Source organism: Pimephales promelas, chromosome 20 (genome assembly GCF_988280905.1).
Source record: "Pimephales promelas chromosome 20, fPimPro1.hap1.1, whole genome shotgun sequence".
Lineage (NCBI taxonomy): Eukaryota > Metazoa > Chordata > Actinopteri > Cypriniformes > Leuciscidae > Pimephales > Pimephales promelas.
The window spans coordinates 27,057,485-27,076,310 of record NC_142788.1 but is presented as its reverse complement, the minus strand read 5'-3'; the positions used below and the strand labels follow the sequence as shown (position 1 = coordinate 27,076,310).

General features: G+C 37.1%; 1 protein-coding gene across 1 annotated transcript in view; it reads right to left on the bottom strand.

Annotated features, from left to right (window-relative positions):
- The window catches only part of plekhg5b (pleckstrin homology domain containing, family G (with RhoGef domain) member 5b), a 74,403-nt gene that overhangs the window by 55,143 nt on the left and 434 nt on the right, over positions 1-18,826 (bottom strand). The window contains exons 2-3 of the mRNA XM_039652369.2: positions 17,850-18,023; positions 2,480-2,556 (exon numbers count right to left, since the gene is read on the bottom strand). Coding sequence (XP_039508303.2) covers positions 2,480-2,556; positions 17,850-17,931 — 159 coding nt within the window. The 5' untranslated portion in view covers positions 17,932-18,023. The remainder of the gene's footprint in view (positions 1-2,479; positions 2,557-17,849; positions 18,024-18,826) is intronic.

The following is an 18,826-nucleotide window of genomic DNA, read 5'->3' as shown; positions in this document are numbered from 1 at the left end:
TTATTATTCTATTCAAAAATACCACAAAAAAAAAAGTTTCACTGTTTCCACAGAAATATTAATCAGCACAACTCAGTTCAGCATTAATAATAATAATAAATGTTTTTTGAGCAGCAAATCATCATATTAGAATGATTTCTGAAGGATCATGTGACTCTGAAGACTGGAGTAATGATGCTGCAAATTCAGCTTTTGGTAAAATATAACATTTTAAAATATGAAGATCCATTTAAAACCATTTTTCTAATCCCAAACTTTATATTACCCCAAAACGAGGAGTAACAACAAGCCATAAACAATCATGCTACAAGACAAGCTGACTAAATGAAGACATCGCATGTCAACGAGGAGATGACCACAGTAATAAAAACAATGGAGGCACAGAGGGAGGTGAAGGTGACAATGAGAGTAGAAACATTCCTCCCTCACGCACGTTTCTCTGTAATCTCCTTACAAAAGCAGAGCCCGTGACCTCGGGCGCCGGCGCCGGGCGAGCACGGTCACCATGGAGGTTTTCCTACAGGCCGACCCCCTACAGCGGTCCTGGTCACATAATCATAAACCCAGAGCCCTCGTGTGCTCACTTATACACACAAACACACACAGACTTCACATTACAGGCGGGCTTCAGGCTTATGGATGAATGGAGAGTGATTTACTACCGTTTCTAAAGAATGAGGTGAGACTTGGCAAGCTTCGACAGGTAACTACTGTAACAGCTCTCTGGTTTGATTTCAGTCTTCTCTCAAAATAAAATGAGCTCAACAATTTAGTAAGAAGTAAAAAGTAATCACAGTAAGGAGGAAATACATTTGACATAAATTGAAGGAGAAGTGCTGACCAATAAGGGGTTAAACTGTACACTTCTGCAGAATATTTTCCCATAAAGTTCACTTATAATGCTAGCTTTGGAATAGTATTTATTTTATCATGAACATTTTATTTTTAATTAAGTATGATGACAGACGGACGGATATATATATATATATATATATATATATATATATATATATATATATACACACACACACACACACACACACACACATAAAACATTTAAAAAAAATGTTAGCCTATTATGAAATATTAATGAATTTAAAGTATCAATGTTGAATAAATATAACAATATTTAATAGTTAAAATATTTAAATTAAAGTTATTAAATTAAAGCTAAATTAAGTTATATTATATTTCTATACTTAAACTATTTTAAAAACTATTTTGAAAATGCATTTTTTATATCTTAAAGATTTTTTTCCAGTAATTAATATTTTATTTAGCAATGTATTTTCTATTTTCTTATTAATGCTGTTCCTTTCAACAACCTATTCATCAAAGAATAGAAAACCAAAAAGCGCAATTGTTTTCAACATTGATAATAATAATAATAATGTTTCTTGAGCAGTAAATCAGCATATCAGAATGATTTCTGAAGGATCACGTGACACTGAAAGACGCTGCAGAAATTCCAAAATAAGAGTTATTCAAAACTGTAATTTCACAATCTTCCCGTCTTTACTGTATTTTTTATCAAATTAATGCAGCCTTAAGGCACTTGCACACCGAGTCAGTGTGATTCGGTGGCACTGAATTGTCAAAACTGAATTCAATTTTTTTTATGACGGGCGAATGATTCGGAGGCAGTGTGCAAGCGTAATTGACATAACGTATTTATTCTTTAACATGCAAAAATTTTGTGTGGTTGCTAGGGTGTTGTGGTGTTTTGAACTGTTTGTTTAACTGTCCTGAAGTTGAAAATCATAAGTCAGATCATTTAAAGTTTGTTCAAGTGTTTTTTTTTAAAATAAGAAAAATTATGTGCAAGCGTATTGCCATTAGTGTATTGCTAAACGGATTGACTCTATAAAGGTTGTTTATGTGTTATGAGTGGTTGCTAGGGTGTTGTTATGTTCTTTATAAAAATCAAAACAACAACAAAAAAACTAACCTAAACAAAAAAAGTCAGTGTGCAAGGGTCTTTAGTGAGGCATTTTTCACAAACTTTGAGATATTCTGTCTGTCTATGAAAACATCTGCTAAATGGAACCGAGGGAACCACACTCTTTTAGCAACGATAGCTGAAAGCTTTAATCAAATCACTAAGAATATCTAACAAATAAACACATTCAAAAAAACAATAAAAGTAGTTTCATGTCACCACTACACCCAAACCTGCAGCATAACGTTCCCCTTAACACAATAAACAGCCGTCCACCTCATTCCCAACAGTTCCAACTATAATTCAAGCACACAGAAAGTTATCAAAGCCTTCCTGAGAGTTGACTTGTGTTCCCTGCTCTCCTCTGCTCATTCTCCTGTGTCAGAGAGCATCAGCTTAAGAGAGGGAATTCATTTCACAGTCTGGTGGCCAGAGAGGCGACCTCGTATCCCAGCAGGCCTCTCTCTGGTCCTCTAAAGCGTGAGAAGGGCGAGATCTCGCAGCGGTCTTCGGGACGGGTGTCTGGTGTGCTGCTCTTACCTTGGAGGCGTGACGGCGCTCAATGCAGTCTGGATGCTGGCACACCACACACTCCTCTTCCTGAGCCGGCTTCTCGTCTGCAACAGTTAACCACACACGGATACACATTAAAACACCTTAGAGGACCGGCGGTAAACGTGTACATTGTCTGAAGAAAAACGACAGTGTGAGTGTCGCCACCACATAGCCAGGGTGTTGCTAAGCGGTCGCTAATATATTTACAGTGTTTACGGGGTTTCTACGCAGTTGCAAGAGTATTTTGGATTGATGCTATAAGGTTGCTACACTCTTAGAAGAAATGGTTCTATTTAGAACCAGAAATGGTTCCATCCCCCGCTTCATATATGGAACTCTAAAATGGTTCTATATAGAACCATTTTTTTTGTAAAAGGTTCTATTGGCCAAGTACGGAACCCCAGGGTTCTATATAGAACCCAGAGGAACCCTTTTTTAAGAGTGTATAGAACCTTTTAGGGGTTCCAAATACGTAGCGCTGATAGTACCTTTTAAGGTTCTATATAAAACCTTTTCTAAGTGTGTAAGGTCTTATGGGTGGTTGCTAGGGTGTTGTGGTGTTCTTTTGTTTGTTGTTGAAAATCATAAGTCAGGTCATTTAAAGTTTGTTCGAATTTTTAAAGAAACATTAAAAATAAGAAAAATGATGCGCACGACATGTCATCATCGTATTGCCAGGGTGTTGCTAAACGGATTGATGCTATAAAAGTTGTTTATGTGTTATGATTGGTTGCTAGGGTGTTGTTGTGTTCTTTTTAAAAAGCAAAACAACACAACAACAACAACAACAACAACAAAAACCTAAACAAAAAAAGCCAAACAAAACATGACAGGTCCTAAATATTAAGAGTGTATTGTGCAATAATTGGACAGACAGAGGAACTTTAACAGGATATAAACAGGACAGGGATGACAACAACAACAACAAAAAGAAAGCAAAGAAAAGAAGAGACAACATTAACAAGATGTAATATCACTTTTGCTTCATTCTTGACTGGATAAACAGTGTTTCTTATTAGCACAGTGCAAAAGTACAACAACTGACCACACAATAAACATTCATTTTACAAGTAAGTACTAATCATTTCATTACGCTTTAAGATCTGTGTCTGTATGTAGATGGGGATTTTAGGGACAGTTAACAGACACATTTGCAAGCACTCCTCTGTAGAAGTCGACCCAACAAAAACTTTCCATTCCTCTCTCCACTTACAGATTCAATATTCACAGGAAAAATTATGAACATCTTTTCCATCTGGAGATCTTTTGGTTTAAATGTGTAAGTATTATGCCTCAGTATCAGATCCTAGACCAATGGTCCCCAAACTGAGGAACGCGTTCAGATGGGGTTCGCAAACAATGATTGTTTTTGCACTTCGTTTAATTCTAACTTGTGTTTTTGGATGGTTCTGCTTACAAAATACAGCAAAAATGTCTTTCCAAAAAAAAAAAAAGAAGTGATAAATGAAAATTCTAAGTGATCTAGGAGCTTTATGCAGCTTATTACAGTGGATGCCATTGAAAACACGGTACGTCTATCCCTCACAGCCTCGCTTTCATATTGTCATGAAACCGTTTTGAATAAGGTCTATAAGAAGAAACAAGGATATATTGCACATGAGATTTGATAATCCTATGATGTTTTTTGAAATTTATAATGAATAAAGACAGAAGGTTTAGCTTAGCGCAGGATGCTAGTAATAGGTGGTAAATGTCTAATTCAGCAGTATTCATCTCTTTAATTATCTCTTCCTTTCCTTCACACACACACACCCTTTCTCTTCCTCTGTTTAACATGGGACAGGAATGTCTGACCTCAGCACAGCTGATTAGGCCCAAATCAAACAAATAATAAAAGCAAGCTAGCGGCACATGTATTGTCAACCTCAACACACACAGTGAGACAGCATGTGTGTATATGGCAACTTAAATACAGAGGGGGGGAAAAACTCACTGTGGCCAATTTTCTAATGCCAAAGTAAATAAAATGTGAGTTGTTCTAGTAGTTGCATGCTAAAACGTTCTGGTAAAATGTTTTTTTGATAAAAACTAGTTGTCGGAAGCTTACTCAGATAGCAAACTGACATTGAATCAACGTGGAAACGACGTCTCTCATGACATTGAAACAACGTTGATTTTGCTCATCGAATTAACGTTGAACCAACGTCAGACGCGGCATTCTTCAAAGCTAAATGAAAATCGAAAATTGGTTTGCTTTCATAACGTTGAAACAACGCGTTGATTTCAAGTTGATTTTCCGTTAGTTTTGAAAGAATGACGCGTCTGACGTTGGTTCAACGTTAATTCGATGAGCAAAACAATGTCAGATCAACGTTGTTTCGATGTCATGTTTCTACGTTGATTCAATGTCAGTTTGCTATCTGGGTAGTGATGGTGACGTTGAATATGTAGCTAAAAGCTTAAATTTAGGCTTCAAAATTCATAAAAAGTTATGTTCATCTGTGAAAAATATCTTAATTTTGTCTTAATTTTGTTATTATTTTTTACATTTATTTATCTATTTATTTTTTCTATATGTGTCTATACGCTTTATGTTTTGCTTGCAGGTTTGACTTGTGATGTGTTCCTCCCTTTGTGTTGTTATTTTTTTCTATTTATAATTTATATCTTTTGAAAATCCCTGTAATGTCTAAAATTGCAATAAAAAAATGCACAAAATGTGTAAGTATCATAATTAAGTTTTGTTGATCATAGAGCTTTTTTTGCGAAAATTCAAAAGCCTATGGGAAAATCCTATTGGGTTTTTGTCGATGCTAACTTCCGACTGGCAAACAAAGTGACGTCATAACCATTCAGGACAAGCCAAATACTTTCGACAGTGACATACTAGGCCCCCCAACCCAAAGTACGAGCATTAGAAATAGCAATGCTCATGTTAGCAAGCACCTCTAATAATCATACAAATCAGTGATCCATAAAACAAAAGCGTACAGTTCCCAAACGACAATCCCTTATTGTAATGTTCCTCAAAGAAGACCACACAGTAAGCACCTGACCTCAACTGTACCATGTTAACCATGTATAGGCAGAGAGGAGGTTTCTCGGAGATTTCTAAGAGTATGTTTACGTATCGCTTTTGTACGGCCTTTTACAAGGAATTTGAGGAATGCCTTAGATCAGTGGTGAATTTATCCCTCCGTCCAGTAACACTGAGGCGACTGGCACACTACTGGACTTCTTGCCTCGTTCTCAAGCTTCGCTCTGAAGGCTAAACCTCCCCGTCAGCTGGAGACGCTGGAGAGAATTATGTAACGCGAGGCGTCTACTAGAAGACAGATGGTGGACGGCAGCAGCCTGCCAAGGTACGAGGTGTCTCGCTTGACTGTCAGAAATGCAGCCAACTGCTCCATCACCACATGGGAAGATAAAAGGGTTTAAAACTAAACTATATTGTGAGCAGGATCCCATTGAGTACACATTAAACTGACTTTTGGCTAATAGAAATTCATCTGTACCCCATACAAACTGCTTACAAGTGGGCAAAAAGCATATTTTCTATAGTCCTAAACCGGTTCACATTGGCATTTGACATTTTAACATTGAACGTAAAGATCCAGAACCTAAAGGCATAGGGATATGTTCACAACCTAATTGGTCGGCTTTTATGATGTAGCTATATTACGCGATCAACATCCAAAACAATGCTGTATGTGCGTAGTCTACATATGATGGTATATAATGGATTTGGATAGTAGAGCCCGACCGATAAAGGATTTTGAAGGCCGATACAAATATTTTTGGGTTTTAAAATCCGATATTTCGGCCGATATTTTATTTATTTATTTATTTTTATTTTTTTAAACTGCACATGATAGTCACAAATTTTGTCATGCTTATTTGAGTTAAGAGAACTGATGGGGATGATCTTTTAATTATTATTCAAGCAATGTATCGTGCCCAACTCAACGAGTGTTGCCAACAGGGACGGTGTAGAGTGCCCTCTGGTGGACAAACTATACAACTCCGACACTCATGACATGGTTCAAGCGTGTTTCGTCCGTTTGTATTTTTTTTTTTAAATATTCATTTATCGGCCATTATAACTGCCGATGCCGATCATTTGGAAAATGCCTAATATCGGCCGATAATATCGGTCTGCCGATATATCGGTCTGGCTCTAATCGATAGTTTGTTCAGGCATGGTTTTGTAGGGAAAATGTCATTGACAGAAAACCGACAGCAAGTCTCTGACGTCCATACCTCCAGCCATACTGCTTCTTACACAACATGCAGAGAGGACTTAAGAGGCCAAACACTTGAATCCCGAGGACATACAGTAATAAGACCATTTTGAAGGCACCACTAGAGCTAATCTTGCAGCAATGTGCTTTATAATATGACTGCATAATCCACTATGAGTTTCTGACATTTTCCCATCACCACTACTACCTCAAACACCAAAGTGAGCCATGACCCATCATTATAATCCCCCAGACTAATTACGGCATTCGAGAGGACAAGTATGCACTTAGAAATGCAGTGCGCTCCTCTTCTGTAGGCCGCAGTGGCCAGAGAGCGGCTCTCAGTAACGGATCAGCCTTAATTACGGGTCTTATGATTGGAAGAGATCAAAGAAGAGGCTCCGTGTTGAAGCTTTCAATCTCCAGATGAGTGTCCCAAATGTTCCAGTAGAAATTTTGGTTGCATAAATTGTGAGATAAAAACAAATAAAGCACTGAGGAGGTCTAAATCAAAGGCTAATGAAAAACAGTAGGCACGTTTCCATTACAGATTTGCGCAAAACTTTTGCGATATGTCGATAAAAATCTATTGCGAAATGACGGCGTTTCCATTAACCGATGTTATGCGACTAAAACGTCTTTTTTTCCTCTCACGATAAGCCGTCCCAAAAATCATGGCAACGGACGTTCACAGCCATGCACCACACTAGATATTATTATTATTAAAGGAGCTGTATTTAAGATTGTGGCTAAAACTGGTACTGCAATCACTTTCAAATTACTGTAGAGCGGTGTATCCCCTCCCTCCCCCCTAGAGGTTGCCAGATAGGCTGCGGGTTTCCAACATTATTTTTATCTGACACGTTTGTAGCTGCAGCTGTGGTAACTAGAGCAGATCTGGCAACCCAAATGCCGACAAACTACTGACTTTGTGATTGGTAGATTGGTGGAGGCGGGTGGAGCATCAGACCAAAACACAACATGACAACATACACATCAGTTGAGGGCTGCAATTTCACTTTTTAAATGACAATATCCTGGCTGGACTACTGTTGTCAGTGATATAAGTATTTGAAATGAACATGATTTCTTATTGTCTAGTGACATATCAGGGCCATTTTATGATTATTTGAAATACATATCTTACATACAGCTCCTTTAACAAGAAGTGTTATGATGAAAAAACAGCTTAAAGGAGTAGTTCACTTTAAAAAAAAAACCTTTTGCTGATAATTTACTCACCCCCATGTCATCCAAGATGTCCATGTCTTTCTTTCTTCAGTCGAAAAGAAATTAAGGTTTTTGATGAAAACATTCCAGGATTTTTCTCCTGTTTGAACTCGTTCATAAAAATGAACGAATCTTTTAGAGTCATTTCGTTTGAATGAACCAAATGACTCGAAAAAAGATTCGTTCATTTTGATGAACGAGTTCAAACAGGGGAGGCACACAGAACAGAGCAAGGCAAGCATTTGTGCTTGTAAAAAATTTTTATTTATTTTTGAAATGACCAATTGTTTAGCTTGATAAGACCCTTATACATCGTCTGGTGTTGTTTAAAGCCCTTTGAAGCTGCACTGAAACTCTCATTTGGACCTTGAACCGTTTGATTCCCAATGAAGTCCATTATATGGAGAAAATCCTGGAATGTTTTAATCAAAAACCTTAATTTCTTTTCGACTGAAGAAAGAAAGACATGGACATCTTGGATGACATGGGGGTGAGTAAATTATCAGCAAAAGTTTTTTTTAAAGTGAACAACTCCTTTAACGTAGCACTCAAAAGCCATAGTGTCAAAGTCATAGTGTATTTGACGCATACATACATGAATTAGGGATTCAACAACATTAAAATTCTAAAGATAAAGCAAGTACCATCTGAGATGGAAGTGTACTAAAGATGACAACTCAGGGTTAGGGTATTTTGGGAAAGTGGATCCAGCCTTACCATTAACATCATGGATGACATCCAGTGGGGACGACCAAGAGTACCGTTCCACCCCCCGCTCTGTCAAATAAGATGGTAGTGTCTCCAGCTCATATGCTCCCCGTTTCCTCCAGTAAAGGAACATTGTGAAGGACAAGGCTGTAAACTTTAACTGCGAAAGAACAGTAAGGACCCCGCTCACTGATCTTCTAAAGGCTACTTTAAAAGGAAACAAAACCAACTTGCACAATAAATAAACACTCGACATCTATCGAGTCATCTTGATGTCCACCTCTGATGTGCCCTTAACTGGATATAGTCAATCTTAAACAATTTGCCATAAAGCAGCAAGCACCTGCAGTTACCTCATCTTCCCTAACAATTAAACCTTTCTTTGATCCCGTTTCATGAGTTCCAACCCATAAAAGTGTGCAACTGGGCATGCCAAAACCAAACCCGAGGAAATCCTGGCACCCATTTCACAGCACCCCAATGTAACTCATGACAATAACTCTCAATCGAGAATGTACGACGGGTTCCTCGCTTCTAAAATTGTGGATCTAACAACAGAATCTTGCAGGAACACCAATCAAACTAAAGTCTTCCTAGTTTGCTCGAAGTTGACGGTGTTTCTTCTTCAACTTCATGTCAGATGTTCTTCGGTTTCTTCACTCTAAAATCAGTATAACCAACCAAGTCTGCAAGGAACAGGCACATTGGTGTCAAAGTCTGTGCAAGCAGTTTGGGCAAAGAGGCCTGGTTGTCAGAGGGTGTTCAACCCACACTACCAGACAAATGTTGTATTCATACTGGGGTGAAGTGCATGCTGGGATTGACAGAGTAGGCCAATACCTTCCAGTATTTGAGAAACAAAGATCCCTTGCAAACCCCTCCTACACAGACAGTGAACTTTGTCTATGATTTGCACAAACAATAAAAGCCAGACATTTCTGCATTGATCACAGCCCTGGTCCTCCTTTTCGGAGATTTATTCATTATGAATGTCGTGCGACTGCAACAATGTCAGCTGTTTCCGTGGAAGGACACCGGCCAGCGGTGGCTCCTGATAAGATATCCGCTCTGCAGTGGTCAACATGACATCATTTCAAACGTGGCATTTCCTAAGCAGGAACAAGTTGCTGAATACGTCTTGTTGTAATAAGATGGCTTCAGTTATCCTGCAGAGAAGAATTACTGTGAGAACGTACCGTGCAAGAGTCGTAGGGGAGGGACGATGTTGCACAGCCATTCAAATGTCCAATTTTGGGATAAGAAATTAGAGGGTACGGCTGGGGCAGACTTACTCTTGGAGTCTGGCTTTGCAGACATATGGTAGTAATCCAGAACCTGGCTTTGAACTCGCAGCTTTTTTATATGAACAGGCAGCTGTAGAACGAGACGCAACAAGCACACTTCAGACACTGAATCTGAGACTGTTCCTCCGCAACTTCAGCGTCATTTTTAAACTCAAAATCAGAGGGCATAAATATTTTGTGTTCGCATATAAAGTGTGCTTACGTAATAGAGTTTGAGTACACACATGTGACCGAAAGGAAGAATGTGTGTGTGCATCAGGAGTGAGTTTTCCGAGCCTCGATGGTGTTGACAGGTGGAGAGTAGTTTGATACTCTGGTTGCAAAAGTAGTGGAAAACAAAGTTTAAACTATATTTAGATTGAACGGTCACATCATATGCTATAATTAACGTTTAAATACTAGAAATGCTATTATAATATTTCAAAATTGGCAACACAACAACAGACTGAAGATGAACTGAAGAGGATTCACTGATCTTGTTCAATCCCCAAACAATACATATTAAACATATGTGCCACGGACATGGATGAACTTATTATGTGACTTTTTAAAGGGATAGTTCACTAGAAATTATTTTTTGGTATGTTTTAGCTTACCTCGAGGGCATCCAAGATGTAGGTGTCTTTATTTTCGCAGTAGTTTCAATTTTTATATTTTTAGGTCAAACCGTTCTTGTCTATCAGTCATATAATGGAGGTCTATGGTCACCACCTCAAAGAGCATGCACAGAGAAGTCCAAATTAAACATGATTTAATGACTCGTAAATGTAAGTACACATTGATGGCCTAAGACACGAAATGAGCGGTTTGTGAGAGAAAACGAACATTATTTATATCGTTTTTCCTCTTGTAACCACAGCCACGTCCAAGTGATCTTACGATATAAAGTGATCTGATGATCTAAAATGATATAATTAATGTTCGTTTTCTCACACAAACTGCTCGTTTCGTGTCTTAGGCCATCAATGTGTACTTACATTTACGAGTTATTAAATCATGTTTAATTTGGACTTCTCTGTGCATGCTCTTTGAGGTGGTGACCATAGACCTCCATTATATGACTGACAGACAAGAACGGTTTGACCTAAAAATATCAATTGAAACTACTGCGGAAACAAAGACACTTACATCTTGGATGCCCTTGAGTTAAGCTATTAAAACATACCAAGAATTAATTTTAAAGTGAATTATACCTTTAAGAAGGTTTGCTGCTCCTTTTCTAATTGACCAGAGTCACCAGACTTTACAGGGGAAAAACAGGGGAAAATAAATCAGACACCAGAATATCATGGAGAATGTTTTAAACAATCACCTAGTAGCAACCATATAGCATAAAAAAGCAATATCTAAAAACACTTCACATAAAAAAAACACATGGATGACGTAAACCTAGCTATTGACAATCGCAGACGACAATTTGTCTGCAGGTAATGTGCGGTTGCTCCACAAGAAAAACAACCCATCTAGATAGCCAGACTTTACCTCTCACTGGGTGGACAGCCATGAAAATGACTGATATGCCTTTCACTGAAAATCCCTAAATTGTTACTGTAACAGCACAGGGGTATTTAGGATGTAATGAAAAGCTATACCGTCTGTACACTCAGTACACAAGCAGATATTACAGAGCTCATCCTTGGCAGAGACGTGGTCATTAACACGAGGCTGAGATCCGCCTAAATGGACTTAAGCTGGGTGGGGGAAGATGTTCAGTAGTAGTCAGCGTGGGACAAAGCGATGGCATGAACTCTTGTTAAAGAGCCCTTTAATCTACCGTAATCGGCACACGGAAGAGAGGGGTGACACAAGCGGGCTATTCCTATAATGAACAGAGCATAAAGCCAAGAAACCAAGAGCAACAGGAGTTACATTAGAGCTACACAGTCAATTGCTTAATCAAAATCTAGAAACATAGGTAATGACTAGAAATCTAAACATCAAAAAACACACATTGCTTGGACTCTAAACTCCTTCTAAAGAGTTTTGCTGCATTCATGTGTTGTCCAAACTATTGTAATTATTACGAGATAAACATCATTGAAATTCAAACAAAGGGATTATTTGTTTATGAGGCAACTCTCAAAACACCAAAATCAACAATTCTTGTATTTTTTTATGGAATATTGCAGTATTTATAATAAATAATTTATCCGTGCACATCTTTTATTTATTTACATGCCCTCGTAATTTTTAATCAAAATACCTTGCAGCAACATCTCTTCTCTGATGGTGTATTTAAAGGTGCGTGGGCGGGACAACCTGTCACTCACATAATATCCACGAATAGAAATCCACAATCACACTCTCAGAAAAAAAGGTACAATAGCTGTCACTGGGGCTGTACCTTTTCAAAAGGTAAACTTTTGTCCATTTTAGGTGCTAATATGTACATTTCAGGTGCTAATATGGACATTTTATGTGCTAATATGTACATTTCAGGTGCTAATATGGACATTTTATGTGCTAATATGGACATTCCAGGTGCTAATAAGTACATTTTAAGTGTTAATAGGTACACTTTAGGTGCTAATATGTACATTTCATGTGCTAATATGTACATTTCAGGTGCTAATATGTACATTTTAGGAGCTAATATGTACATTTTTAGTGTTAATATATACATTTTAGGTGCTAATATGTGCATTTTAGGCGTTAATATGTGCATTTTAAGTGCTAATATGTGCATTTTATGTGCTAATATGTAAATTTTTAGTGTTAATATATACATTTCAGGAGCTAATCCATTTTAGGTGCTAATACAGTATGTACATTTTAGGTGTTAATATGTAAATTTTTAGTGTTAATATGTACATTTCATGTGCTAATATGTACATTTTAGGTGCTAATATGTGCATTTTAGGAGCTAATATGTACATTTTTAGTGTTAATATATACATTTTAGGTGCTAATATGTGCATTTTAGGCGTTAATATGTGCATTTTAAGTGCTAATATGTGCATTTTAAGTGCTAATATGTGCATTTTAGGTGCTAATATGTACATTTTTAGTGTTAATATATACATTTCAGGAGCTAATCCATTTTAGGTGCTAATACAGTATGCACATTTTAGGTGTTAATATGTACATTTTTAGTGTTAATATGTACATTTCAGGAGCTAGCTAATATGTCTATTTTAGGTCCTAATATGTATATTTCAGGTGCTAATATGTACATTTTAGGTACTATATGTACATTTTAGGTGCTAATATGTACCACTAAATATCCAGCCTTTGGGTACAAAAGTGTACCTTTTGAAAAGGTTCAGCCCCAGTGACAGCTTTTGTACCTTTTTTTCTGAGAGTGCATCCAATCAATTCCCCATGGACAAAATCAAGCCCCACCCTACATTTTTTCTTGTTCAGAAGCTGTTTTACTCAAATATACGTCACAATAGGGATGAAAAGACTGTCACGACTTCTGTTTCACGTCGACCTAAAGACCAGCGAAATACCAAATACTTTGATTCAATTTTACCTAAAATATATATATAAAAGAAAACACAAGCGGTAAAACTGACTGTAATAAAATCACACTGAAAATGACGAAATTAGCTTTGCCACGCATGCCATGTTTTTGTTTCATGGTGCCACAACTGTCAACTTTTTATGTTTTCAACGAGTAAATATGATGAAATTTTATTGTTGGAATAGTGTGCATTAATGCACCAAGGTCAAGGTGTTATGTTGTTGTAAGACAAAGACAAAATCACTCACTGCTCTTGACTGAATAACTTTATCAAAGCAACAGAGGCATTTTGTGGAGTGCATTACCAGTGCAGTGCAATATTAGTCTAAAAACCTTCCTTATCATCACTAAAAAATCCTATATTTTATTATTTAAGCAAAAGTCTCACAGGGAAGTATGTAGAGTATACTAGTGAACATTTTCATTACTCATCTCAGCTGGGACCTAAATGAAGGAACACAAATTTCACCTTCAGGCTCCGACAGCAGCGCGTCCAAACGACACCAACTGCAAGTTCACGGCTAAATTACAGCTAATCTCATTCATTCAAAGGGTCTAATAGCTGAACAAGCACTTAAACCAAGGGCAGGACCTGGAAGGAGAACAACAATATGCTAATAGCACAGTCTTAAGCCTTCCTAGTGTGTGATAAAAGCAAGCTGAAAGCGTGACAGAGTGAGGGATGATGGGAACGCTGTAAGGCTAACAGGGCTGTTGAACGGCTAACAGCTGCGAGAGCCTGTTCATGAGCATTACATCATCTCAGGACTTGAAAAGCTGATAGCAATAACCCTGCGGTGTGTTTTTGTGTGTATGTAGGGGGTTGCATTTGACTCTGAGTCATGCTAACAATACAGTCTCTCAAGTAAAGGCTATCATCTATTACGTTACGTCAATGCGAGTTAAAAAGGAGTAGTTCACTTTTGAAAAAACTTTTGCTGATAATTTACTCACCCCCATGTCATCCAAGATATACATGTCTTTATTTCTTCAGTCGAAAAGAAATTAAGGTTTTTGATGAAAACATTTCAGGATTTTTCTCCATATAATGGACTTCAGTGGGAACCAAATGGTTCAAGGTCCAAAAGACACTTTCAGTGCAAACTCCAAACTGTTCAAAGGGCTTTAAACGATTCCAGACGACGAATAAGGGTCTTATCAAGCGAAACAATCACTCATTTAATAAATAAATAACAAAGTTTAAGTTTTATAAGCTCAAATGCTCGCCTTGCTCTGTTCTTCTTTTGTGACTCTCCTGTTCGAACTCGTTATTCAACAATGAACAAATCTTTTTCCGAGTCATTTGGATCATTCAACGAACGAATTGACTCGGAAAAAGATTCGTTCATTTTTGAAAAGTGAACTACTCCTTTAAGTTACCAGCGATATTTCCTTACTCATTTACTTTGATCACTTTAATACGATTTTTGATTCAAACTAGGTGCTTGTGAAAGAATCAATTCATTGACAAGAAAATTGTCAGTTTTTGTGTAAAATGTCCTTTTCATATGGTTTTAAACACTTTTTTTGTAGCATGAATAACTATATTTTTACATTTTGCCCCTACAAAACTTAGTGCAATGGCATTGCTATGCAGTTGCTATGGAGTTATGGATGGTTGCTAGGTGGTTCCTTACTGACCCCAAGATAAAAAAGAAAACCCAATTCTCTATGATATTCTGGTTTCTAGATATTTCTGGGTCCATCCTTCAGTGCAGTCTAGTATGTATAGAAATTTAACCAATTTGATGCCTCATACCTTAGGGTACATTTTCATGACAACGATGTGCTAAAAACAGAAACGTTTTTCACGAAAAGACGACAATGTTGTCAAAACAATCCCCGTTCACACAGATCCACGAAAACAACTAAAAACGCTGTATTATTCATAACCGGCCAGTAGATATGTTCACAAATTTTCGTTTTTGTTTTTTCGCACAGAAAGTATTCGCGTCGCTTGATAAACATATAGTTGAGCCACGGTAGTCGACTTGGGATATTTAAACATTTTCTTCATTGACTTTCTGGGCCGTCAAGAGGCAGTCCCTTAGGAGCCAATGTGGTAGTTATACAGCTCTCAAATTTAATCAAAAATATCTTCATTTGTGTTCCGAAGACGAACGAAGGTCTTACGGGGTTGGTACAGCATGGGGGTGAGTAATTAATGACTTAATTTTCATTTTTGGGTGAACTAACCCTTTAACATCATTTCCAAAACTTGCCATTTTAAAAGCCATTTTCAAACGTTTTTAGTTGAAAAAGATGATAAACGGCCCCCTAAATTAACATGCAAATGGCAAAGAAGAATCAAACAGACAACACAAACATGAATTAAGCTATAATTTAGTGATGACCTCTTGCATTTAGTAACTTTTAGAAAACATGACTATCACAGGACAAACCAAATGTAGCTAAGAGAAACACAAACTGGTAAATGAATACCACTTGACACTTCAGATAATAAGATTAGTCTAAGTAGAAGGATTTGCCAGTGTTTGGGGCAAAGAATTAGTGGATGTAAGAGTAACCAACTTAAAACAGTCTTATACTGTGATGCAATGAACATTTTCAGGAAGCATATCAAGCTAAGAGCTTTATAGGCTCATTATGCGTCCAAAATGAGGGAGGAAAAACACACCAGGTAACGGTGTTAAGATAAAATGACTAATCAAACTTGAGTGAGCCAGAATCTCCTTCTCAGACAAGCCTTAAACACCAGATGCTTGGAGATTAAACCCATGTATTTCAGGGAGGCTTGAGTGGTCTGGTACACTGAGGGTAACTAGTAGACCCGCTGAGCTAAGAAGCCTCTGGCGTGCACCACACTTTTGTTTGGGTTTCTATAAATAACCATTCAGACTGGAAGGCTAATCTTTTCGAGATTGTAGAGGTCAACATAATCAAGCAGGAAAATGTTTGGAAACAGCAAATAAAGTCTATGCATGTCAGTTTGTTGAAAGTAGTAGTATAGAATGGCCAAACCATACAAAAACCCCAAAAAAGTTCAAATAATGTCCAATAAAAGCAACAAAACATCTCTAAATTATTGTGTTTTTGATTCTATTGGACTTTTCGCTATGCATGCTTATGCATTTATGGTCCAGGCTAATGCCTGGTTCAGATTACACGATTTTTTTGTGTCCCTTACGATATAGTCACTGTGTAAGATTGCACGATTTTGACTCCTAAAATCTTGTCGTGTCGTGGACAAGACACATGTCAGACTACACGTTGCTTCCTGACCAGTCATCGCATGCCGTCTTTAACGGCGCGCGTGATGCTATCGAGAAGGCGAAACTAGTAGCGAGTGACTTGCGGAAACGAACGTAAACAAACAATGGATGAAGAGGTGAGTGTTGTATTGGCTGTCCTGTGTTCAGAAAAAAGTAAAAAAAAGAAAGAAAACCCGACAATGGACACGTTCCTGGATTGCTCGAAGAGGACAGTATGGGCTGTCAATCCTCCAACGAGAACTTGAGGTAAAATATGTTTTTCTTATATATTTTTAATTTTAGTTTTGACGTTAGCATCAACGTCTCTCTTTCGTTTCGCCATTTTTGAAAGTTGTGTACGGAAAAGCTTCTGTGCTCCTATTGGTCAACCTCATACATGTGACAGAACCGTCGTGGACGACCGTTAAAAAAATTTGTTAAATTAAAAAAACTTTTTGTTGTGATGTCGTGAAGCACACTATACGAGATGATACGATCGAATCTTGCGTCCTGACGCCCGTTGTCGTTTACGAATCCCCACGACACCCAAAATCGGGTTAAAATCGTGTAATCTGAACCAGGCATTAGACAAGCAATACTATTCCTATAGCTATTTTGCCCAAGCTATAGCTATTAAGCCACAATGCACCTTCCTATCAGAAATGCAAAAAAATATCATAAAATGCATAAAAATATCGTCATTTTTTAATTTTATAATTCAATATAATATGAATATTGAATATATATATATATTCAATATAATTCGCAACCAATTAAACATTAAAATTCCCTAATATGCAAATGATCTAAAATGACAATTATAATAAACTCAACTGGTAATTTAAATTATGTGAACAGATAAGGGATCTGCTGTAACTCATTTTTATAATTCCACCGGATGAATCCATCACAAGCACACACAGGACCAATTGCAATTGCTTAACATTTCAACCAATCAATACTTACTAAACTATGTTCAGAGAGTGCATATGCTATATATGTAATTCCTTTAATGTCAAAGTCAAACCATGACTATTGGCTGACTTGTTTATGGGATTTGAAGCATCAACATCAATTATTTGTTCAACTTAAAAAGTAATGCATAAACATGAATATGCAAGAGTGCAAAGACAGATCAGATGAAGTCATTCATCTGTCAAGTCATTAGGAGCTAACATTTTTCTTGTGTTTGTGTTTACATTTCATAAAAGTCAGAGGAGAACACAAACTTACTGAGACGTAGCCGGATGCCAAGCCAACTTCTAGGAGGCGATTTGTGAAGACCTGGGTGTATAATCCACTTGTTGGGTACCATGATGTGCGCCTTTACTCTACGTCCTTTGTGTTGAGGTAGAAATCCACACTGAAACAGCTGGTGGGGGGGTCAGCAGCGGTCATACACGACTCCTGCCATGATGATTGGAGAATGAACAACTTTTACTGCCAGGGGCATAGATCCCAGATGGGACACATCACCCAAATTTGGTTAAGCATCTAATTGTCAATATTACGACCAGAACTGTGAAGTGAAGTTGGGATGAGATCTACAACACCCCCGACAGTATTTATCTCTTTAATCAAACTAGGTTAACCTGAAGATATACAGTATACAATACAATTAATGTTAATTGAGACTTTGCATGGAAGTTAGCTGCAGTTTGCAGTTCATGATGTTGCAAAAGTAAAATATAAACTTACTGCATACAAATATAAATATATAACGCTTGTTTGGTTCTCTCTGGATATATTAAAGTATTCAGAAAAACATTAAATATAAGAGCATACAATTTGTGAATTGAATGTAATGCTGCTATTTGTTTGTCTCGTTTAAAATTAAAAATGTTAACATGGTGTGACGGTCCAGAAATTGTAAAGAAGAAAAAAAGGTCTACAATAAAAAAGGCTGAAATACTGACAAAAACATATGTTGTTTATATTAAGTAGCCTAATATTAACTTATAAAAGTATACTTTTATTTAAGAGTATACTTTAACAACACTTGAGATTAAATATTTTGTATAAAATAGTTTTAAAATGTTTGAAATTCACATTTACATTTCATTGAAACCAACATAAATTATGTTTCTAAGAACTTGACAAATGTTTCGAAGTAGATTTTAAAAAGTAGTTTCTCTTTTTCATAAATCCTTGTCACTGGTCCACAATATATTAGCACTGCATGCACATAATAAATTCAGACCCAGGTTTGC